The 24,597-nt window shown below is 57.4% G+C and overlaps 1 protein-coding gene across 7 annotated transcripts; it reads right to left on the reverse strand.

The window, feature by feature from the left end:
• Nucleotides 1-1,543: 1,543 nt before the first annotated feature.
• On the reverse strand, nucleotides 1,544-24,461 carry STARD3 (StAR related lipid transfer domain containing 3). Of its 7 annotated transcripts, none has more exons than XM_004764650.3 (16): nucleotides 24,215-24,343; nucleotides 14,144-14,264; nucleotides 11,051-11,323; nucleotides 7,771-7,848; nucleotides 7,311-7,388; nucleotides 7,136-7,189; nucleotides 6,621-6,738; nucleotides 6,312-6,410; nucleotides 6,051-6,103; nucleotides 5,597-5,689; nucleotides 4,655-4,717; nucleotides 4,400-4,495; nucleotides 4,000-4,079; nucleotides 3,804-3,908; nucleotides 2,716-2,809; nucleotides 1,544-2,322 (listed from the first exon to the last, which is right to left on the reverse strand). In XM_004764650.3, exons 3-16 carry the CDS (start codon nucleotides 11,270-11,272, stop codon nucleotides 2,218-2,220), a joined length of 1,338 nt encoding a protein of 445 aa, XP_004764707.1. In that variant the 5' UTR covers nucleotides 11,273-11,323; nucleotides 14,144-14,264; nucleotides 24,215-24,343; the 3' UTR covers nucleotides 1,544-2,217. The 7 variants fall into 7 exon arrangements, with proteins under 7 accessions (XP_004764707.1, XP_004764709.1, XP_004764705.1 ...); XM_004764652.3 differs by lacking the exon at nucleotides 14,144-14,264 and adding an exon at nucleotides 20,305-20,334; XM_004764648.3 differs by lacking the exon at nucleotides 14,144-14,264 and having other exon boundaries at nucleotides 24,215-24,356.
• Between the last annotated feature and the right edge of the window lie 136 nt (nucleotides 24,462-24,597).

A 24,597-nucleotide genomic window follows, 5' to 3' on the forward strand; every position in this document is an offset into this window, starting at 1 on the left:
TGGCATCTGCTCTCTGCCCCACCCCTTCCCTCTCGCCCAGGGAGGGCAGCAGCCTGTCTGTAAACAGAGTGGGCAGCGGCAGGAATTGAGGCCCTCTCTGGGCTCTGTACCAGGCCATCGGGTCCTGCTCCCACAGCTCTCCTCTGCCTGGGACCAAGGGCAAAGCCCCCGGGATCTGCACCAAGACCTGGTCCTCAATGGCCACCACTGCACTGGCAGAAAAGGACTTGGTTAGCTCCACACCTGGGACCCCGGGCATGAGCGTTTGCCAGATGCTTTCCTTTCCGGTGGCCACAAGTCAGAGAAATGGCTTCCCAGTGGCCAGTCAGGGTGGAAAGAGATGTGGGAGGCGGCCCCCGGCTCTGTCCCCAGCGACACCCCAGGGCAGGTGCAATGCAAACCCAGGGGCTCTGATGAGTGGCAGTCAGACCTGGCTCTGCCCCCAAATCAGCCATAATAAGCCTCCGTGCCCATGGGGCAACCTCTGCCCCTCTCTGAGCCCCATTTTCTGGCCACAAAGTCCTGAGCAGCTCTACTGGGCCACCTGGGAGGGGCCTGGCTCTCCAGGGGAGCAGTACAGCTGCTGGGAAAGCCAGCACCCAAGGGGGACAGCTCACGGTGCAGGAAGCTGGCACACGGGGTGCTGGGCATGGGGCGGGGGAGGATGGGTCATCGCCGAGGAGACAGACACAGCAAAGGGCGCAGGAATAGGCCATACAGGAGCTGAGATGAGACCCTGCGGGAGGTGCAGAGCACCCAGCAGCTGGGAAGGCCCGTAGGTGCCCACCCAGGGCAGAACCACATCCTCTTGATTACTGAAGCAAGCTCTGATTCTTGCTTTAATCTCAGGACAGCCCTCCGACATAACGAGTCTCCTCTTGACAAAGAAGGAAACAGAGGCCTAGAGAAGATCTGCCCAGGGTCACGCACCTGGCCAGACCAAGCTAGGATGCCCTGCCCATGTCCTGGCTCCAAGCTAGCTGAGCTGCCCCCCGGAAGCCTGCAGGCAGGGAGGGAGGAGTGATAGAGGGAGGAGGGAGGGAGGGCAGGGATGGCTGGGATGGCGGTGGCCCTGCACTGCTCTGGCCGTTGCCTGCGATCCCACTGTGCTGCCCCTGGCGAGTGTGCTGGGGCAGAGGAGGCAGGTGAGTGGAGCCAGAGAAACAGAGATCCCAGAGGTGCCTCAGTGACCCAGAAGCCCAGGCCCCACTCCCAGACTGGCTGTGGGATCCCAAGGACAGTCAAGGCCTGCCACGGATGCTGCCGGGCCACTCCCACCTCCCCCAAGTTCCTGGGCAGGAGACCTTCCACTGACCTTCCCTCCCAGGAGGCCTGGCTGAGGGCTGGGGCATTTTCCTCTGACCAGTCATCTGTCCAGTTGGACCAGTCAGGAAAGCAGGGGGCTCCCAGACCAGGGACCCCGCCTTGCTCTGACCTCCTGCCAGCTCCAGAAGGGTGTGAGAGGGTGTGAGAGCGGTCGGGCTCTGTCGCCCCCTCCACGGTGCTGCCCCCTTCCCGCTAGAGGCCAGGTAGGAGGCGCTGCTTTTCTTTCCGTTTTTTTTTTTTTTAAGTTCATTTTTAATAATTGGCTCAAATTACAAAGGTCCCCAAGGAACCCTGGGGGAGGGAGAGAAACCGGGAGCGGCAGACATTCACTGCCTGCACCCACCGACCCCACCTGCCACCCATTCCCCGACAAGTGCATGGGGAAAAAGGTCCCAGACCTTTTAAATAATCCTAAAAAAGCATGACGAGAGAGCAGGCAGATGAAGGGGCTCCTGCACCTGAACGTAGGTGACCAGGCCGCCCTGACCTCCATCCTGCTCGGGGCCCTGGTGTTCTCCCACCAGGTCTGCCCCTTCCATTCCAGATCCTGCCCCGGGCCAGGCAGGGGCATCTTGCATCTAGTCCTCCTGAAGGCAAGGCCAGTCACTGCGTAAACATCAGCAGAGCAGACCCCACTGGCCTTGGTGGCAGAGCCCTGGCACCTGGGTGCCTGACTGCACAACTTGCTCACGGCCATGGCTCCCAGGCACAGCAAAGCATGGAGGACAGTGGCAGCCAGGGCCCGAGGGGCTGCACCAAGAGGAAACGTCTTCCTTCCCAGTGCTTGAGGCCAGGTCCTCCGTGGGTGCCGGGAAGCCCTGCTGGCCCCCTTTCTGGCTCTGAAGGCTGTGGTGACAGGACCCTGCCCTGCAGGGTGGTGAGGGGGCACAGTTACGCCCGGGCCCCCAGCTCTCCGACGCGCTGCCGCAGGTGAAAGGCAAATTCAAACATGGTGGCCGCGAGGCTCTGATGGATGAGGTACCGGGGCAGGCGGCCCTGCGGGAAGGTGGGAAGAAGTTTCGGGAAGGCCTGCCCTCAGCCAGCAGGAGTGGGGGGAGGGGGCTCCCCTGGGTCAGAGCTGCAGGTGCAGGTGCAGCTCTGGAAGGCAGCCTAACCACCCACCCCCCGCCTCCCCCGGCAGGAAGAACACACTGTGCCGGCTCCTGGCTCCGGCCACACAAACACACCCAGGAGGGGCCGGCTTGGCAGCCAGCCACCGCTCTGTGGGGCCCAGAGAAGTGAGGGCATGTACAGGCCCTCCAGCAACCTGGGAGAACATCTTGACCCGGTCCCCAATTTGAGCATAAGAGAGGAGACAGAGTAGGTGAGGTCCTGAGTGTGACAGGTGACCGCCCCCAAGATCCCCCAGCAGAGTCCCAGCACCCCCACCTTGAGATCTGTATTAAGGATCCAGATGAAGGTGCAGACTCGGGGGTTACTGGCTGACTTGAGCACGATGAAGCCCCCAGGACCGTTCTCTCCCCTATGAGAAAAACACAATTAGGGGGGCACGTTGGAGCCAGGAAAGGCCTCCGACCTCACCCCACACCCCATTCCTGGCCCATCATGGGCTGGGGTGAAGGATGGAAGGGAGCTACTGGTCTAGCTAGCCACTGCCACTCTGCCTGAGTAGGGCCCAGAACAGGTATCCCGGAGGCCACAGGATACAGTCCTCCACCTGCACCTTATGAGGCCCAGCTCCCCCTTCTATAGCCTGCGGATGTCTGCGCACCCCTGGTGGCAGCCGTCACCCTCTCTGTGCAGGTCCTCTAGGGAAGGGAGGGGTGGGCCTTGCGTGCATTTGCTCGCATTTCTCAAATCAGCTCGCAGTACAGTGCTGGGGGGATCCCGGAGGGGGCACCTTCCCAGGAGGAGGGCAGGGCACAACCCGTCCCTGGGCCATTCCCCCACAGCCCCACTGAGCACACTCAAGCCCACTCCGCAGAAAGAGGCCCGCTGGTCACCTGTGGGTCTGGTGTGTCAAATCTCATATTCATTGCCCAGTGCTCTCTGTGGAACCCCAAGAAGGACGGGGAGAGTGGGAAATCGGGAAGAAGGTTGGCTGCAGCACTGGGGTCTAGGATGTCTCTTCCTCCGTGGGGACTTCTGAGCAGTCGGAGTGGGTGGGTGGGGGGGGCAGGGCAGCGGCAGGGAGGTAAAGCTCCAGGACACGAAGCCTTCTGCTCAGATCGCCTGGACCAGCGCCACCTCGTGGCTCCCAGCCCCCTTTTCTGGACTGCTCCCTGGCCTTGGGCCGTCCCCGGAGCTGCCCTGGAAGGCTGTGTGCTTCCAGCCCTTAATCCCCCAGTCTCCAGGAGGCTGAGCAGATTAGCCGGGCCTAGGGGCTGGGAGGGGCAGAGCCCAGCAGGACAGGGGGCTGGAAGGCGGCCTTGGCAGGACAAAGTGCCCAGAGGTCCACATGGTCCCCTACCCTGCCCTCAAAGCCACCAAGGGACGGGCCAGCCGGGATGGCTCACCTGACATATTTGTGTGTAGGGGGCCTGGTGCAGTGGGTGGTGGCGATGCCCGAGGACAGGTAGCGGTCTCTGCGTCGCTCAATGCGCCGCACGTTCACGAAGTCCCTGGGGGCGGGAGGGTTAGATGGGCAGGGAGCCAGGCCCAGGATGCAAGGGCAGGAGTCCTGCCTGAGAGGAGGGGCTTGGTGGAGCTCACCTGGGGGAGACCACCCCGCCCGCGGCCCCCGAAGAGACATCGTAGGAGATGAGAGTGTTGTCCTCTACTCGCTGCAGGATCTAAAGGCCATCAGAGGAGATGTGAGGTACAGCCCAGCCCAGGAACACCCCAAGCACAGGGTCTCAGAACCTCAGGGAACCCCCAGACCAGCCTCTTCTCTGCCCAGGTCCCTTTACTAACAGCCACTCCCAGGTCCTGGGCTGAGCTCTGTCTGTGCACTCCCTTTCCAGAAGGTGCCATTACCATCATCCCATTTTATAGACAGGGAAGCTGAGGCACAGGACAGTTTGAGGACATGGTCATGCTGGGGGATGACTGTACCTGCCCTGCCGTGTCGCTCTGCCCTGAGGGGTGGCCAGGCTGGGCCCAATTGGCTCACCTGGCAGGCGGTCACGGTCTTGTTCCACAGCACCATCCTCTCGGGCTGGAGGATCACCTCCTGGTACACCAGCTCGGCAGGGCAGGGCAGGAAGGTCTGGGACAGGGTGGGCAGAGAGCTGAGTGGGGCCAGATGTGCTTAGGCACAGCAGCCCTTCCCTCTTGGTGGGGAGAAACCTGCCAGAAGGCCCCTCAGCCCCCTGCTGAAACCTCAGACAGACCAGGAGCCTCCAGGACCCCTGCTTCTCTCCCTCACCTTCAGGATGAAGGTCTTGCCGTGAAAGGGAATTTCGATGGTGTACACAGTGTCCCCGTACTCCTACGGTAGAGACAGAAGGGGGACAGGGAGGTGGGCGGAGGGCAGGTAGAGTGGGCCAGTGGTGAAGGGATGGGCGCCCCAACAGGGCAGCTTTGTAACAGCTCAGGGTGGAAAACTCCAGGAGTTCAGCGATATTCCGGCAGCCGGTAAAAAAACAGTGGTTCTGACAAACATCCAGCAACAAGGAGAGAAAGGCTTTTGCTGTCACATTCAAGGACAGAAGCACAGCTGCAGTTACAACTGCGATGACCCATGTCTCCAGGCCGTCCTGGGCCGCCAGAGGGAATGGCCACACACAGGGACAGGGACGTGTCCCCATTCTCTAAGCTCACAGCCATCTCTTTAGAGAATATGGTTCTGCTCATGAAACAAGACACCCAGACCACGGCCAAAGCATGGCTTCCCCCTGAGTGCGGAGAGCAGTAGGGGGCCACGGATGGGTGCGGGCAGGGCAGCAGTCAGAGGAGGGCGCAGTGGAAACATCCAGTCCGGCCCCACCTCCTGCTAAGCAGCGACCCCGGGGGCTCAGCCCCCTCTCCTGGCACAGAAATAGGGTTCCAACCTGGGCCATCCCTGGGCTTCTTGGGCCTCAGAAAAGCAAGCAAAAACTCTCAACATCAGGGGCGCCTGGGTGGCTCAGTGGGTTAAGCCGCTGCCTTCGGCTCAGGTCATGATCTCAGAGTCCTGGGATCGAGTCCCGCATCGGGCTCTCTGCTCGGCAGAGAGCCTGCTTCCCTCTCTCTCTCTCTCTGGCTGCCTCTCTGTCTACTTGTGATTTCTCTCTGTCAAATTAATAAATAAAATCTTTAAAAAAAAAAAAAAAAAAAAAAAAACTCTCAACATCACATGGGCAGGTCAGATGGGAGAGAGTTTCCTTACATTGTTCTTCTCAAACTTCCAGTTCTCCTCCTGAGCCAAGATCTGATCCACCACCGCCATGGCCTCCTTCCCCTGATGGATGTACTCCCGTTCCTGGCCCAGGAGAAGAGGCAGGAAGGAATCACCCTGGGGCTCGCCCACCACCTGCTTTGTGGCCAGTTCCTTCTCCACATACTCCATACCTACAGAGTCTGGGTTTGTCTCTCGGGCCCCATGGGGGCCCCAGGTGCTATGGCTGAACCGCTCCCCTCTGGGCCCCAGGTGTGAGCCGGCCCAGCAGGCCTGACTGACGGTGAGGCAGACACTCAGGGGTACACTGATTGGCACTCGGGCTGCCTGAGGTCCACCCTCTTTGGGGAAGCCCCTTCCCACTTCGGCTTGAGCCCAGCACTGGCACCTTCTCCAGGGGGGGTTGCCCACTCCAAAGATCGGGTGGGAGCAGGGAGCCAAATACCTGGGCAGAGAAGCTTCTTTTCCCAATGTCTTCATCGGATTCATTGTCAGACCCTTCGGAAAATAAGCACAGATGACAACAGGAAGGAGTGGGAACAGACTGTGAGGAGGTGGTGGGGTACAAGACTGCGGGGGGACAGATAGGGAGAGGGGTGCTCGCCTTCCCCAAGGACCTGAGAGAAGGAACAGAATGAAGAGACCCAGCCAACCCGCTCCTGATGAATACTCTCGCTGAAGGAGTTTCTCACCCACCGGCCCTCACCTGCAAAGGATTCTGGGGGTGAATAGAACTGGCCCTCGGACAGAGCACCAGGGAAGAGCAGGGGTCCACGGGCGACAGCAGCCTGGGCAGCAAGATACCCTGGGGGAGCAGACACAGGCAGCCATTGTCCCAGAACAAGGACAGCCATGCCTTAGCAGCCTGGGGTCCCCCCATTCCAAGCTCACCCTCAGGCTCTGTCCGGGAGGCTGTTCAGAGTTGCCAAGATAGCTCCGAACTGGCTCTCATGCCCGAAACTCTCCACTCTTGGGGCTGCAATGACCCTCCCTGCACCCCTTCCCCAGGACTCACATCGTTCCTCCTCGGCCTCCTGTGGCAGGACTTTGAAGTCAAGGAACCAGGTCTCCAGCCAGGCAAGGACAAAGGAGACGATAGGGAGCAGGTAGCCAAATGCCCCTTTGCTGAGCAGCTGTGGAGGGAGGGGGCTGAGCTCCACAGCAGAGGGTCACCCGAATGCAGAGTCTTCTCTTGGGGCTACCAACTGTGGCACACACCCCACTCCTGGGCCCGGCTGCTTGGGGACCCCGTGTGGCACGTGCCTCTGAGGTGGCTTAATGAATTCTGCGGCAGGATAAACTGAGGATAGGCTGGCAGAGGAACTTTTTGTTCTTGGGGTTGCAGAGGGACAGGTGGAGGAAGCCAGTGAAGATGCTCCCTTGGAAATATCAAGGACAGGATTCCCCCTCACCCCAACCTGACAACAGGGACAGATGCCCCAAATCGGAGAATGGGTCCCCTCTTGGGAGAAGCCCATCCCTCCCTCTGGTGAGAGGCCCACCAGACCAGCCTGACCGTGAGCCACTGACCTCGGAGAGGATGACCTTGACGATGAGGAACGCGCTGGACACCAGCGTCGTGACCTGCCCAGGGGAGGGAAGGAGGGAGAGAGGGAAAGCGAGCTGGGGAGTGAGTCCTCTGCCACGCTGCCCCTCGCACCAGCCCCGCCAGGGCCCACACGCTGCCAGGAGAGGGCCATCTTACCGCAATCACCCACCAGTGCCGAAGCCGCAGCACCGCGTAGCCCAGGAGCAGTCCCGAGAAGCGGAAGAATGCCAAGACCTGGTGGGGAGGCGGGCAGGGGACACACAAGCCATCATGGGCTAGCCAATGCCCCCTGCTCCTGCTGAAGGTTGACTTCCCCGTCCGTCCCGCTCCCCCAGCTTCCCTCTACATGGGGTGTGATGCCTCAGGAGAGAACGACTGAGTCAGTGTTTCTTGCGGGATGACTCGGATGTGACCTTCTTGGACAAGGGTCTACTCTTCTCCCTCACCCTTGAGGCTCTCTGAAGGGAGGGCCTTATTTAGGAAGAGCTCCCTGAGGGTGGGAGCCAAGTGTCCCCGATCAGACTAGGATGTGTGCTGCAGGAACAAGAGAATCCAGCCAGAGGCACATCCCTGCACCTCCGCTGCCCCCGAAGGCCCCCTCCCTAAGTCCACTCACAAAGATGTCAAAGAAGGACGTTTTAAAGTTGTAGTGGATGATCTCCTGCTCCAGGTTCTTCCGGATGCCTGTGTTGGTCTGAAAGAGGAAGATACGAGCAGCTCTGTAGGCAGAACCAAGTCCCCAGGGGTGCCTCACCTCTGGGAACAGCGAGCAAGCAGGCGGAGTGATAAGCCACTGCCCAAGGAGGGCCCCGAAGCACCAAGAGAGGACCTGAGACCCCAGCACTAATCTCGTTCCTCCAAGCACCGGGGCAACCCGGACGGCCAGGGCCTGGCTCCAGCATGGACACCTGTGGGCACGCTGCCCAGGGAGGAGGAGGCATGGGGGGCCTCGGGGCTGTGCAGGGGAGGCAACAGTCCCCGTGCAGGCAGGTAGGGCTGGCTGACTGGGTGCTGGGAGCCTGCCTCTCACATAATCTCATCTCCCCCTCTCCACTATGGTGCTTCATCTTCCCAGCCAACTGTCCATCTGGGGTGATGGGGACCGGGGGTGGGCAGTGGTGTCAGACAGAGCCCCAGGTGGCAAATCAATTGATTAGGTTTGTGCTTAATGGGCAAAATCCATCAGGCTGCTAGAAGGAACGGCTAGCAATAGAGAGCGAGCAGACTCGTCCCTGCCCCAGCCACCCATATATTTTCGATGGGACTCGACACCTTGGCTGGGGAGGGAGAGGATCTGGACAGATACTGAGAGCCAGGCTGCAGCCTGATTTCTCAGGAGGGATGGGGCGGCAGGCCTCGGCTTCCGCCAGCCCCCTGCAGAAGGGAGGAAACAGGAGGACTCTGGGAAATGGAGCCCAGGAGCCTGCAAAGTGAGGACCCTTCATGACCACCTAGACGAGAGCTTCTAATCTCCTAGCAGGTGACCCAAACTGAGGTGTGCAGGGGGTGCTTACTGACATCTAGATGTTCAGAACCCTGAGTCTGAATCCCAGAGCGAGCTGAGCGTCTGGAATCTTTGTGAAGCTCCCAGGTGACTGCAGTGCTTAGAGCAGAAGCCAGTAGCCCAGGCAGCCCCCTCGCTGACACATGAACACCTCTGAACATCCCCACTGTGCATCTTTAAAGATTTTTTTTTTTTTTTGATGAACAGAGATCACAAGTAGGCAGAGGCAGGCAGAGAGAGAGAGGAAAGCAGGCTCCCCGCCGAGCAGAGAGCCCGATGCGGGGCTCGATCCCAGGACCCTGGGATCATGACCTGAGCCCAAGGCAGAGGCTTTAACCCACTGAGCCACCCAGGCGCCCCGCCCACTGTGCATCTTGACCTCAAGACCCCCCTGAGCCCCGTGGGGTCTCACATGCCACCCCCCACACTGACATCCTCCCACCCCAGCCTGGCCCTCCTCTTGGGCTCCACAGCTCCTCCGAGCCCTAAGAGCTGCAGCCCCTCAGAGGTCTCCCCCTGCCTGGGCACGTGCAGGTGCTGATGGCAATGGTATCCTGACTCAGGGGAGCCAAGCCCTGACCCCTGCCAGTCTCTGGCTGTAAGACCCTTCTGGAGCCCTTGTAGCCACTGGGCAACGCCCGGCCTATTCAAGAACTAAAAACATATATGCTTCAAAACATGAAAATAAAGCCACAAAACCAAAAACTAATCACCTTTTAATTGAATGTCTATCAAGTGAAACATGATGGCTAACTCGACGAACGGCTAAGCCCAGCATTCTGAAGTTTTCATTACATCTGAAAACAATTTGGAGATCGGACTTCTCGGTTTGCAAGAATTCCCAAGTACGCACGAGGACTGCTGAGCAATTCTACCCAGTACCCAGTACATTCAGATAATTTCAAAAGGAAAATTATCAAAATTTTTTCAGCTGTCTGCTGGCAAGAAAATATATACTGAATGAGAGCTGTGGGTAACTTTTAGTGCTTGCTTTGATGCTGGCTGGGACCTTCAAAAGGAAGAATGCCTCCCGGGGCGCTGGGGAGGTGCAGTCCGTCAAGCATCTGACTCTTGGTTTCGGCTGGGGTCGTGCTCTCAGGGTTGTGGGATGGAGCCCCACGCTGGGCTCCACATGCAGGGTGGAGTCAGCTTGAGATTCTCTCTGCCCCTCCCCCAGGTCTCTGTGTGTGTCTCTCTCCAATAAATAAATAAATAAATAAATCTTAAAAAAAAAAAATGTTAAAAAGGAAGAATGCCTAAGACATCAGAAGCTCCTCAAATGGCCCTGGATCTTATGGGGCCGTAGCTTTCTCACTGGTAAAGAGGGTCCCTAGGGTCCCCCATGGCTCAATCTTGTTGAAGGTGCCAGTTCATCTAAGTGCTCAAAGGACAATCACCCTCAGAGCCCTCTCCCTGAACACTTGTCACACCTCAAACTTGTCCTTTTCACCCTTAAACCAGCCCCTCCCCGAACTCCTCACTTCCATCAACAAACTCGTCGTTTTCCTGTCATCAGAGCTGGAGACCTGGAGGAAGGCGCTCTGACCCGCTCCGCAGAAGGAAAACAAGGGAAGGCTCAGAGAAGCCGAGTCCCTCACTGACATGCCGCAGTGAATACAGAGGAGACACTGAGACCCACGGAGCCTGGGAGCTTTGTTCTCACAGCTCCTGCCTCTGTGGTGGGGTCCTGCTCGGGGCCGTCAGCGCCTGGAGGTCAGGTGCCATGGCCCGCTAGCCCAGCACCACACGCCAAGGAGGAGGGTGGGGACTCAGCACAGAGAGGCGGCCCCACCTCCAGGCTGCTGAGCCCAAACTGGGGGGCACTGGAGTTGTGTCCAAAATGGGGAGGGGGAGCTAGGAACCACCAGGAACTGGGAGTTTTTACTGGCTGGCCCTGCACCGTGCCCTCTGCGTTTAGCACAGCGCCTCGGATGCAGCAAGGCTTTGAAAACTGCTGAGTGAGTGGATGGATGAAGGAATGACTGAATGGAGCCAGAGAGCAACAGAAGCCAGAAAGAAGACAAAGGTTTCAACCGTACCAGCACCGTCCACTGGGATCTCTCCGCCCTCCTCACGAGTGTCCACTAGAGGGCAGGTTGGTGCAGAGGTCAAGGGTGTGAACCCTGCAGCCTGAGGGTCCGGGTTCAAACTCTGCCCTTCTTCACCTACTTGCTAAGGGACCTTCGACAATGACTCTCCAGCCCTCGGAGCTCCCCTTTCTTTGGAAGATGAGAACGGATGTTCCAATCTTCCCACTCTTCATTTTACCGAGAAATCTAACCCCCGCCAGAGACCATCCTCTGGTAGCTGTAGTGGCAGCTACAGCTGGAGGAAGGCCCAGGTGACACCCCCACCCCCAGTGCAGTCTGGGGTCCACTCACGGTCCACTCACGTTCAGCTCGATGATCCAGAGCAGGGAGATGAAGAGCAGGTCGAAGGTGACAAAGAGACAGAAGGTGCGGCGGACATCAGAGATGGTGCGGCGCTTCTCCGGAGGGGGCGGGAAGAAGTGCGAGGAGAGGGCCTGGCTGTGGGACAGCGATGAGCCGAGGGAGGCCACGGCGGGCAGGCTGCGCTCCAAGTCGCGGGCCAGCTCCCCAGACAGTTTGTTCATCCTGATGGGCCCCCACCTCACGGGGGGGAAGGCGGGGCCTCAGCCGCAAGGCTGCAGGGGGGCGGGTGGCTGGGTTAGGCAGCCTGGTGAGGGCCTGAAGGTCCTGTTAGTTAACCTCCTTCCCTCTGCGCACCGCCCCCACCAACGCCCTTTGCTCCCAAACGCATCTGCCCCCCTCACATCCCAACCCCAGGGGGGCCCAGGGCCCTCTAAGCCCAAATTCTCCCCAGCAGCCCCACTTCTGAGCTGGAGGGGGTTGAGCGCTCCTCTCGCTCTCATTCCTCCTCACCAACTCCTGCCCCGCAAAGCCCAGCAACCCACAGTTCACCCTTGGAGGGCTCTGGGGTCCTCCCCGCGGCTTTAGGGTACAGCCTGCTCCTGCCAGGCCCGCTGGAGGTTCAGCCTCTGGTCCTGTCAACAGCCTCTCGGGCCTGCCCCCACCCCCCCCAGGAGAAGAGGGCCCCAAGCTCTGTTCTTTGTTTGCCAAGCACAAAGCCACATTCCCTCCCAGCAGCCAGCCCTACCCTCCCACCCCCTAATCCATGGCAACTGGGAGGGACTTCCTAGAGCAGCGTCTCTGAGTGCTGTGTGCCGGGACAGCCGTATGAAGGAAGGACATCTTGGTCCCTTCTCTCCAGCGTCAGGCCCACTACTATCCTCTCCCCTGGTGTGACAACCAGCCCTCAGGGTGAGTCGGCCTCTCTCACCCTGCCACAACTGCGAAAAAAGAGTTGTCGCAACAGGCAGAGGAAGGTCTGCCAAACACTGATCACAGCCCACCTTCCAGAGCCCTCCAGCCCAGGCCCTGCCCTGGCGGCCCCACCCGCTCTTCCAGAAGCTCCTCTTACAGGGCAGATAGGACTCAGGACCACCCCACCGCCCATCCCACGGCCACCCTGGCCTTCTTTTCGGTCCCTCAGTGTGGCCGCCAGGTCCTGCCCTGGGACCTTGTACCTAGCTCTCCCCTCCCCAATCCTTCCAACAAGCAGCTCTAAAGTCCTCTCCTTTGGGCGCCTGGGGGGCTTGGTCATTGGGCGTCTGCTTTCGGCTCAGGTCATTGATCCGGGGGTCATGGAATCAAGCCGCGCATTGGGCTCCTTGCTTGGCAGGAATCCTGCCTCTCCCTCTCCCACGCCCTGTTTGTGTTCCCTCTCTCCCTGTCTGTGTCAAATAAATAAAATTCTTAAAAAAAATAAAAAGTCCTCTCCTCCTCAGAACTGCCCCATACCCACCCCCCAGGGACAGCAGTCTTGCTCTATGACAGGGACCCTGAGCCTGTCACGATCTGCCAGCGTCTTAGTCCTTGTTCTGCCAACTCTCCGGGTGCAGGGCTTCCCCCGGCCGAGTCACTGCCGTCTCCCAGCACCTAGCACAGGGCCTGGCACCCAGGAAGGCTGCACGACTGCCTGCTGGCGGCTACTGCAGCGGGTGTCCTGGTCCTCAGCTCCGTGCCATGCTGCCGCGACATGGGTCGAACCTCGACAGAGAACCAGCCACGGCCCGAGGCGAGGCCCGAGCCCCACTGCCCACAGAACCCTGTGCCCACAGTTGTGCTTCAGGCCCATGCAGGCCAGGACGGGGCCTTCTAGTTCACAGAGCAGGCAGCCAAGACTGAAGGGGCAACGGCCCGAACTACCCCTTGCCTGTGCGACCACGGGCCGAAACTCTTACGAACACTAGGGCAGGGACCTGGAGGACTCCCTGCCGGCCGCGCGGTCCCCAGACCCAAGGTCTCTGCTCCACTCATGTGCTGGCAAAGAGCCCGCAGCGGCCCTGTCCCCGGGGCTTAGCCCAGAGCCAGAGGAAGCAGGCTCAGTGTGGTGGTGCCCAGGCTTCTGGGGCTCGGTCAGAGTCTCCCTGAATCTTCTCTCATGCCAGAGAGCCAGGTTTGGGGGCTAGTGGGAGGAGAACCCTGGATGTCGGTCTCTGGGTCCTGACAAAGGCAAGACCTAACCAGTGCCCCCTCCGCCCCGATCTGCTATCCCCTCATACCTTTGTCATGTCTACTACCTTCTGGGGCCCCTCAATCTATCAGGTCCCAAGCAAGCTCCCCGTCTGTGACTGGCAGGGGATTCTGAGCAAGCCAGTGTGTCCACCCCTCTGCCTCCATGCAAGCCCCAGTGGACAGGAGTGGGCTGTTCTCAGCAGAGGCAGCCGCACAAGGCCACCCCCCAACAGCACACTCTTGGGGTTGCCATGCCCGGCTCATGTGGAGGGCACTGAAGGAAAGCTGGGCCCAGCTCTGGAAGGAGGCAGTCAGAGAGGAGATGTGACAGGCTGCCGGCAATGTGACCCCCACAACATCCGTCAGCTGGACCTGGTGGCAGACAGAACGCACAGTGCATCGCTCACTGTGACAGGGCTATGGCTCCAGGGTGGGTGACATTTCCGTTTCTTTAATGGCCCTCTTGTCTGCTGCCAGACCTGTTTCCATTTCTCTTCCTCCTTCCTGTCTCTCTCCCAAACCGCCTTTCTATCTTTGTGTCTCTGTATCCCGCTCCTGTGACCATCTTTATGGGTCTTCCTCCCCAAGTCTCCCCCATCTGTGAGTCTGTCTGCACCGCCATCAGCTCGGTCTCACGCTCCCTTCCTCCTCGTGTGTGTGCGCGCGCACGCCTTCCTCCGTGTGTGCGCACGCGCGAGTGTGTGTGTGTGTGTGTGTGTGTCAGCGTCCCTATCCACTCCTCTCCCTCTTCTCGATCTCACTGCAGGGTGCTGTGGCTTCTCTCCTGCCAGGCTGCTCCCAAGTCTGTCTGGCATTGTCCCCAGCTTCCTTCCTCCCTCCCTCCCTGGGGACAGGACCCGGGTGGCAGCAGATTGGTGTGAGACCACCCCCCCTCCTCTGGGAGCAGCAGCGGCACTGACACTCACACATGCAGACGTCCTCGGTGAAGCGAGAGACGCAGATGAGGGCTGAGAGCAAAGGTGCTGGGGGAATCCGGGAGAGTTCCAGACGCAGGGGTGCGTGGAAGCCAGGCAGGGCTGGGGACAGCTGGCCAAGAGAAAGGGGGTATGGGGGGGTGGTTCTACATCACCCTCCACCGTGAAAGCTGCTCAGAAACCAAAGAACACATACAGTAGAAGGAGTACTGGTCAGGGATGAAGACCTGAGCGCCAGTCCTGGGGAAGCCACTAACCCTGAGTAACCCGGCAAGTCCTCACCAAGGCCCTGCTTCTTCTTCTTTTTTTTTTTTCTTTTAAGATTTTTATTTATTTGACAGACAGAGATCACAAGTAGGCAGAGAAGCAGGCAGAGAGAGAGGAAGGGAAGCAGGCTCCCTGCTGAGCAGAGAGCCTGATGCGAGGCTTGATCCCAGGACCCTGGGATCATGACCCGAGCTGAAGGCAGAGGCTTTAACCACTGAGCCACCCAGGTGCCCCAAGGCCCTGCTTCTTTATCTGAGGGGAGAAGTGCTTTTTCAAACCCTTTTCTTCAAGCAAGAGAAACTTAGAGAACGAGAGAGAAAGAGAGAAAGAAAGAGAAAAAGAAAAGAAGAAAAAGGGAAAGGAAAAGAAAAAGGAAGAAGGAAAAGAAAACCTTACTTAGAATCTAAAATAGAAAAAAGATAAAAATGGGACTTCTCTGGGTCTTGCCACAGAAGGTGGCCACAGACAGTCCCCCTGGGCAGACATTCCTCAAACCCCAGGGTTACCCCAGGGGCACTTCCTTAGGCCCAGTTTGAAAACTGCCCACTCAGATGACTTCAAAAGCTCTCTGGGCTTCATCAAGCCACCTGCCAGTCTAAGAGGCGGAAATCATCTTGGCCTGGAACTCCCCTGAGTGGTCCCCAAAGCACTTGTGCTCTGGTCCCCTGGCCCTGGGGGTGGAAGGTGGCAGCTGGCCTCCGCCCCACCGTGCCCAGCGTCCTGCTGAGAGGGAGGCAGGAATGAGTGCTGTGGGCGGGAGACAGCAGGGCTGCCACCAGGGACCCCGGAAGCAGCTCCCCCTGCTCCGCCCAAGCCCCTGACCAGGCATCAGGCGCAGAACAGGACGCGTGGGGTAAAGGAGTCCGCCCTGGGGTTAGCTGTAGACTTGACATTCACAGGGCCTGTGTTTTAGGAGAAGCTTAGCTACACTGGCTTGGGGAAGGGGATGAGGAAATTGGAGGTTTTATCATCCCAGCTTGCAAGGGAAAGAGGGGTGAGGAGGAGGAGGCAATCCACCCCAGATTACTCCAGTTCTTTCAGTTCCTGAGGCAAAGAAGAGGGGCAGGCACGGGCCCCCAGGGCCTGCCAGGCCTTCTCTTACCCCAGGAAATGCCACTGTTGGCCAGACTGCAAGAGGGGCTTTTGGGTAGGGTCCCAGACTCAGGCCAGACAATAGTAGGCAGCTGACACTGTTGAAAGAGAACTGGACTCCGAGGTTAGGGTTCAAGTCTCAGTCTGCCCTTATGAGCTGGGCACTCTGGAGCAAACACAACCATTATGAGACTCCGTTTCCTCCGATACATTAAATAAAGGCAACACTGATATAGTTAATGCCTTTGAATCATGCCCTTAAAAATGGTTAAAACGCGGGGCACTTGGGTGGCTCAGTGTGTTAAGGGTCTGCCTTCAGCTCAGGTCATGATCCCAGGATCCTGGGATCAAGTCGCACATCAGGCCCCCTACTCAGCGGGGAGCCTGCTTCTCCCTCGGCCTGCTGCTCATCCCCCCTTGCTTGTGCTCTCTCACTCACTCTCTCAAATAAATAAAATCTTTAAAAAAAAGAAAGAAAAGAAAAAAGAATGGCCCGAGTCATTCCAGCTCCAGGCACAGGTGAATTCCCAGGGTGCAGGCGGTGGCAGGAAGCGGGGGCTGTCCTGGCTCCCCGCACAGGCTCTAAGGGGCAGTGCCAGGGCCGACCGCCAACACTACAGCTTCCCACTGGGGCCCGGACCTGCTGCAGGCACCCCTCGTTTCCCATTTCCACAGCTCTTAGGGGACAAGGGCACAGATGGGGTCCTTGACAGCTCTCAGTCACAGCCCAGACCAGAAGCTCCAGCCACCTCTGCCGCTCAACACCCGGAAGGCCTGCAGCTCCCAGCGGGGGTTCCCAGGCCGAGGCAAGTCTACAATTTAACAGTGCCACGTACTCACTGTACCAGCCTCAGAGGCTATACAGGACACTGGGGACACCTGTCTTGACCCCGCTATCTGGGGCATCAAAGGACACAGCGATGCATGTGAAGTGCCTGGAACAGTGCCTGGAACCACAGAGTAAAGGCTCAGCAGACGTTAGCCCCTCATGCCACAGTCCCCTCCGAGGCCCCCTGCCCTTTAACACGCCCTGACCTCCAACAGAGAACCAGCCAAACTGTCCCAGGTCCAGCTAGAGCTTCCTCTGCAAAGCTAAGCTACCTGGTCTCCGGGTACAGGAACCAAGCCTCATTAGTAGCCAGAAATGACCCACACCTCTGAGACGTGTGGCTTCTCCAAACCTTCTCTTGAGGCCGACGGGACAGTGGACTCAACATCTCCCTCAACATCTCCCTCACTCCGTACTCCTCAGCAAATGGGAGCACTAGCCTCACACTGGCCATGGAGGCTTCCCAGTGGGGTCCCTATCTCTGTACAAACCAGGAGGAATCAGTGAAGCTGAGAAAGAACTGAGAAAGAACCGAGAAAGGCCAAGCCCGGAGAAGTTTCAAACCCTGGATTCCTGCTTTACTACAGCTGAGCCTCTCTGTGCCTCAGTTCTCTCCTCTGTAAAGTGAGGATAACAGTGGCACCTGTTTTGTACAGGTGCTGTAAGGATTAAACGGCTTATTAAATGCACTGGCCTAGAACAGTCCCTGACACAGAGTGATCACCGCCTAAGGATCAGCCAGGATGACACCCCTGTCTCTTCTTTAGAGGAAGACACAGTCTTGAGATCTGACTGCCTCAGTTGGATAGCTTCAGGCCAGGACTGGGGCTGTTCTGGGTCAAGTCACCCCTATAAGGCCCAGGTGAGTGGAGACTCCACAGACTGGCAGGAGGCCAAGACTCTGAGAGATGGTGGCTGCTGCCTGTGTCCTGCCACTGGTCAGTCACCAGTCAGGGAGCTGGTTCAGGGAGGGCAGGACAGCAGATCAAACAGGACTACAGGGCAGCTGGGTGGCTCAGTCTGTTGAGCATCTGCCTTCCACACAGGTGGTGATCCCAGGGTTCTAGGACCGAGTCCCGCCTCGGGCTCCCTACTCAGTGTGGAGTCTGCTTCTCCCTCACCATCTGCCTGTCACCCCCACCCCGGCTTGTACTCTCTCTGTCAAATAAATAAAAATCTTTAAAAACGAAAACAAAACACAGGACTACAGGCCATCCTGAGGAGCTAGCACAGAAGAAACAAATGCGGCCTAGCAGCGGCCTGCACTGACCCCCTGCAGACACCTCTCCTTTACTCCTCACACCCCACCAGAAGCTGTGGAGTGAGGGTGGGCTGGAGGAGACAGAAGGTTGGAGAGGACTGCCCACAGTCCCCCGGGGCAGGATGGGGCAGAGCTGGCCCACCTCTGCTGGCCCCGTAGGCCCTACGGCCACCCGCCAAGAGCCTGTGGAGAGCCCAGCACCCTCCCCTCCACATCCAAACCATCAGCAAATCTTACTGGCTCTTCCTTCAAAATCTGGCCAGTGTATGTGCCCGCTTCCTGGCTACCTTCTTGTCTACATCCCAAGTCTCGTCTCAACACAGCAGCCAGAGGGATCCTGGTAAAAGACCACACCTCCCAATGCTCCAAACCTCCAATGGCTTCCAGCTCACCCTGAGTAAAAGCCAAAGTCTCCATCCTGGCCTACAAGCCTGCTCTTCCTCAGCCTCTTCCCCTGGAACCCTCTGATCCAGCTATACTGGTCCTTCTCTGTTCCTTGGACATAACTAGCATGGCCATGCTCCCACCCCAGGACCCTTGCACCTGCTGTCCTGTCTGTCTGAAGTTCTCCCCCAGGTCTCTGCAGTACTCCCTCCATTCTGGTCTCTGTACATGTCCCTTTGGAGAAGCCTTCCCTGAACTCCCTATTTAGCTCCCACCCTTCATCCCCTTCCCTGCTTTATTCTTCATAGAGCTTACCACCCCAGACGTATTATATGTTTACAGGTCTGCGTTTACTACCTGTCTTCTTCTGGAATGCAAACTTCACACAAGCAGGAACTCCTCCTGCTTTGCTCCGTGCTGTGTGCCCAGCACCCAGAGAGGTACCAGGCTCTGGAAGATACTCAGGCAAAGTGTCAAGCAACTAGCCTGAGCACGGGTGTGCATGTACACAGCCCTGCCCAGGCCTGAAGGAGGAGCCCTCCCAGGCCAGACTGTCTCTCCAGGAGCTGGACTCCGCCCTCTGCTGGTGTCTCTCCTCAGGTAGAGTCGAGGCACCAGCAGGCCAGGGGAACTGGTTTCCTCTGCAACCTGAGGCATGGTGGATGCCCTCCTCCCTTTTCCTGGGCACCAATTTGCAGAGAGAAGATGACATAAGCTAAGTTCCTTGGATAGCAAAGGTCCAGAAGAAAGAAGGACATGCTCCCTGGGAGAGATCCCAGCGCTCCTCTCCGGCTGTGGGGGCCGAGGCTCCTCCCCTTTCCAATACTCTCCTGACCACTGGCTGCTTCCAGAACACACCGTGGCTGGCAGTCTCCCTTCTGAGCCTCCACTGCCCTCCACTTTCACATTCTATAATGACCTCCTTCCCCTGGGAGAGAACTCCAGTTCTTCAGAGACCAGTTCAAACCCCACTTCCTGGGCAAAGCTCTCCCTCACCATCCAAGGCTCCTCCGACCCCAGCTCTCAGGACTCTGGCTCAGCACTACTCTGGACTTGAGGTTCAAAGTCAAAGTCATCTTTCCTTGAACACTTTAGGCCTGAGTCACAGTGCTTGGCCATGGCACCTGTTCAGGAAGTTAACTGGTCTGTGGGTCTGTAATGTCCAGCCTGGAACAGGGAAAAGGGCACGGGTTTGCGGACTGGGCATCAGACCTGGAGTCAAAAGTTGAAGACCGACCATTCATGACTAGACTGTGAGCCCTTGACTAAATCACTGAGTCTCTCTGAACCTCAGTCTCCTTACCTATAAAATGGGGATGGTATAGTGACCACTTCACAGAGCTACTGAAAGGATTAGGAATAACCCACACAGAATGTCTGTGCTTAAGTAACAGCAGCTATGACTACTGTGAGGGGCTACGGATCTGGTCTTAGGGGCAGGGCCTGGGCCAGGCACGTGCAGCATAGACTCTGCCCAAACAGGGCCCCATATGTACTGCCGGATGCAGAGATGGGCCCTGGCCTCAGAGAGCTGACCCCAGACAGCAACAGCAGGCTCTATTATACTTCCGGGCTCAGTGGCCCGTGCCATCAGCCACGGCACAGCTGGCTTATTGGCCCCTACCCTGTCTCACTCACAGAGAATTTGGGGAAGTTCCTAGAGGCGGACTTTAAGAAGAGGACACAAACCAGGCTCCATTTCTCCTTTCCCTCTGGAGAAGTGGAAGGGGAAGAGTCAAGCCAAAACAGAAAGTACATTCATCGCTGTGCACTGCCCCCTCCGGCCAGGATGTTCTGAAAATACAGAAAAACCCTAACAGACCAAGGCTGACTCAGGCCCCCTGCCTCCTCCACACACCAGGCCCCATTAAATGTCCAGGATGCCCCAGCTTGGTGCTGACAAGACCCCTGGCCTACTCAGGGGCTGGTGAGTCAGGCCCCACCCACCCTTAGTGCTACTGGATAAAACTCGGGAGCTAGTGAGGTCAAGTTCTCAAGGTCAGTCTGGAAAGGGCCAGTCATCTTCCGGGAGAGAGCTCAGTCAGGTCAGCTCATTCAAGGGAAGGCTCCACAGGCAGAAGGGAGTTCAGTACAGACCCCTGCCAGCACCAGCTCTGGCCAGGCAGAAGCCAGGATCAGCCCTAGCCAGAAAAAGTTCGCAAGGATACACAACTGGTCAGAGAGGATGCCCTGCTTGTCCCTTGTTTTACAGATGTGGCAGCCACCCCTGGGGGAGGGGTACCCAGGCAGTTTCTCAGAGACAGCTGTGGGCCTGGAGTCAAGAGACAGTTCTTGAAGGTCCTGCTGAGTGACACTGACCTTACTTCCCTGGAGTCCCAGCCTCCTCATCTGTAAAATGGAGCCAACGAGGGAACAAGTATGAGCCGACAAATGTACAGGCTTTCTCGTCTCACCCACACAACCCCCCCACCCCCCCGCCAACTCTAGGTGTGTGAGAGCTCTGTTTTTTGTTTTTGTTTTTTTAAAGATTTTATTTATTTATTTGACAGACCGAGATCACAAGCAGGTAGAGGGAGGCAGAGAGAAAGAGCCGGATGTGGGGGGGGGGGGCTCCATCCCAGGACCCTGGAATCATGACCTGAGCCAAAGGCAGAAGCTTTAACCCACTGAGCCACCCAGGCGTGCCCCCCTAAGAGTTCAGTTTAACGCGGAGCCTGTGCTAGTCCCTGGGGCTATTCGGGGACTCGGGGTCTGGTGAAGGAAGCTAACACATACATAAAAGAGTGTCTCACTGTAATCAGCACTTTCAGGGAGGAACAAACAATGGACCGTGGGCCCTCAGAGAAGGGACATCTGACCCAGGCTGCAGTGGGTGAGGTTGGGAAAGCCACAAAGGGGAGGAGCCCTCTGACCCAGGCCTTGAAGAATCCATATATATCAACCATGGGCAAGGAAGACAAGCATTTCAGGCAGGCAAACTAGCATGACCAAAGGCCCAGACTCTGGTCTAAAGCACAGGCCCAGGGGCGCCTGGGTGGCTCAGTTGGTTGGACGACTGCCTTCGGCTCAGGTCATGATCCTGGAGTCCCGGGATCAAGTCCCACATCGGGCTCCCAGCTCCATGGGGAGTCTGCTTCTCCCTCTGACCTTCTTCTCACTCATGTTCTCTCTCACTGTCTCTCTCTCAAATAAATAAATAAAATCTTTAAAAAAAAAATAAAAATAAAAATAAAAAATAAAACACAGGCCCAGCGCATAAGCTTGCAGGCTGAACACCCCAGGAGCTCTGCTCCCAACACCAGGCGCCAGGCCTTCAGTCCCCTCCTGGCATGGTCCCCACAGGCTCCTAAACCAAGGGGACACTTCCTTATGGCCAAGCAAGGAAAGGAATCCCCAAACTCAGCAAAGGAGGCTGCCTCTGCCCTCCTTAGCCCTCCCCCTGCAAGAGCTCTGTTCAGAGGACCCAGCTGCCCACTCTCTGAGTCCACCCTGGTCTCTACCTCTCTTTGGTAAGCTCATCCTCTTGCCCTAAGGTCCCTCACTAATTGTCAGCTGCTCTGGGAAGCCATTCTTGGCCCTTCTTTCCCACGGGTTCCCAGAGCTCTGTGTACATCCGCACAGAATTAATGCTTGTCATGTAACATTCATTCATTTCCAGAGTCATTTCTGAGCAGACTAACATCAGGCCTGGGTCTTTTTCATTCTTGAATCCTCATTCAATAAATCCAAACCCCGAACCCCATGCCCTCCACCTCAGCATTTTATTTATTGACAAAAAGCCAGGCTTTGGGGCTCTGGGACAGAATGAGAAGTCAGCCACATCAACATTCCTCAAGTAACTTACGAAATTAAATATTACTACCACTGCTCTGTAACATTTTTATATAAGCAATAACAGCTCACATGTATTTACTGAGCATTCATGTGCTCACTGATTTAAACCCTACACACACATTATTTCATTGAATCCTTACAGTAACTCTATGAGGTAGATGCAGTGCTACCTCCATTTTACAAATGAGGAAACTGGGGCACGTGGGTGGCTCAGTGGGTTAAGCCTCTGCCTTTGGCTCAGGTCATCATCTCAGGGTCCTGGGATCAAGCCCCGAATCAGGTTCTCTGCTCAGCGGGGAGCCTGTTTCCCCTCTCTGTGCCTGCCTCTCTGCCTACTTGTGATCTCTCTTGCTCTGTCAAATAAGTAAATAAATCTTTAAAAAAAAAAAAATGAGGAAACTGAGGCACCTTCCTCACCAAGGGGACAAAATAGTATCAGAACCCACAAAGTCTGAATCAGGAGCCTGTATTCTCAACCACTGTTCTTTTTTTTTTTTTTAAAGATTTTATTTATTTATTTGAGAGAGAGAGACAGTGAGAGAGAGCATGAGCGAGGAGAAGGTCAGAGGGAGAAGCAGACTCCCCATGGAGCTGGGAGCCTGATGTGGGATTCGATCCTGGGACTCCGGGATCATGACCTGAGCCGAAGGCAGTCGTCCAACCAACTGAGCCACCCAGGCATCCCTCTCAACCACTGTTCTAGTATGGACAGGGTGTTGCAGGGACACAGTGGGGTAGTATTGTCTGGGGGGGGGGGGATGGGAGAAAGTCAACCCAGAGGTCATATTGCCTGAGCTGAGCACTTAAAAAGACAAGTAGAAGGTAGCCTGGCAGATAAGAAAGGGGCTTCCCAGGCAGAGGGGCTGGTGTGCAAAGACATGGAGACAGAAAAGTACAAGGTGTGGGCAAGTTCATTCTGCAGCACCGTGTTACTGGACTTGAGGGTGCACTTAGGAGACTGGCAGGAAAGAGGCCAGAACCCAGACGGTGCTGCAAACTGTGCTGGGATCCACCTTTTTCCACAAGCAGTGGGAGGCCAACTTGTTTGCTTTTTCCACAAGCAAGAAAGTAATGCTATGAGACTTGTGCTTTAAAAAGATCACAAGGGGCGCCTGGGTGGCTCAGTGGGTTAAAGCCTCTGCCTTTGGCTCAGGTCATGATCCCAGGGTCCTGGGATCGAGCCCCACATCAGGCTCTTGAGCCTGCTTTTCCCTCTCTCTCTTCCTGCCTCTCTGGCTATCTGTCAAATAAATAAATAAAATCTTCAAATAAAAATAAAAAGGGGCACTTGGCTGGCTCAGTCAGTTTAGTTTAAAAAAAAAAAGAAAAGAAAAAGGATCCTAAGGCTTAGTGTGGAGACTGGGTTGCAAGCAGCCAGGATTGGAAGCTGCTGGGAAGCCACTACAGTTATCCTGGTGAGAAACACATCCAAGTGGTACCAGAAGAGATGGAGGCCCAGGACCAGGTGTACAGCATGTTCAGGAAATCAGCTGGATCGGGGCACCCCACAGATATGGGAACTGAGGGAGAAGAGGAAGCGTAATACAATTTCCTGGTCTCGCGCTGGGATGCGATGGCACAGGAAGAATGCACTTGCAGGGGGGAAAGACCAGTCCAAGAGAGCTGCCGCTGAAGTGGAGCTGTCCACTGGTAGCTGGGACGCCGAAGTCTGGGGCTCCAGGGAGGGACTACGCTGAAGAAAGAGGTCGATGTGGGTGCCTTTCGGGTACCTAGGTGGTGTAGAGCTGAAGCCAAAAGAGTGGATGAGACCATCAAAACTCAGTGTATAGAGCGGGGGTTTGGGCAGGAGACGAGACTGGGAAACCGTACTTCCACTGTCAGGACGGGAGGAAGAAAATCAGGAGACGCAGACGCCGAGGACGCCAAGGGGGAGGGGCGTGTCAATTACATCAATTAGGAACGAGTGTCACTGGTGTAATGCACCTCTAAGAACTCGAGATTCTTTAAAGAGCCCTTTTGATGTCAGTTAGGGAAGTCATTCACTGCCGTTTTCAAAGGAAGTCGGGGGAGACCGGAAGACAGTGAGACGCAGACCTATCGGGACGTGTAGATGTTTTCCTCCTCTTTCAGAGACCCTGACCCCTGCCCATATCCAACTCCTGACCCCCACTACCCAGATTCCGTGCCTCGCCTCTCCCCTCAGAGTGAAGAGCGTGTCTCGGGAGGGCGATCCGGGACGCCCTTCCCGGGCGCTCTCGGGTGGGCGGGGCCGCGGAGGGTCGGCGTCGGAGCCCCCCAGAACCCCGCGCGGGGCGGAGCGAGGCCGAGCAGGGAAAGGGGGCGGAACCTGAGACGCGGCGGGTGCGGGAAGGGTCGGACGGAACCAACAACGGACACTGGGCAGGGAGGTGGAATCCGTTGACAAGACACAGACCTCGTACCACCCAGCCCCAGTGACCTCCCCCGGACCCACCTGCTCCATATCAGCCACCGCCCAGGCTCTTCCTGCCTCAGCCGCAGTCCGGCTCGGCAGCCCTCGGAGCGCCTCCGAACGGAACAGGATCTCCCGGCGGCGCCACTTCCGCCACTGCGCCCGCCCCCGAGAGCGACGGGGCTGTACGTAGGATGCAGCCCCGCCCCTTCGCCTCAGTCTCCGCCCCCAAGCGTTAGGGCCCGGCTTGGAGGGCCGGAAGTGGGGACTGCTTGAGAGGGTCTTACTAATGGTGGGGGAAATGGGAAGGAATCCCAGGATCATCATCATTGTTGGGCCACAGAGGCCTGGCACTGTGGGGTTAAAAAGGGGAATTAACCGAGGGGAGGCTTTTGGGGCTGGCGGACAGGTCCCTTTGGAGAAAC

This window comes from Mustela putorius, unplaced genomic scaffold (assembly GCF_011764305.1).
Source record: "Mustela putorius furo isolate JIRA1106 unplaced genomic scaffold, ASM1176430v1.1 tig00003962_pilon_pilon_pilon, whole genome shotgun sequence".
Lineage (NCBI taxonomy): Eukaryota > Metazoa > Chordata > Mammalia > Carnivora > Mustelidae > Mustela > Mustela putorius.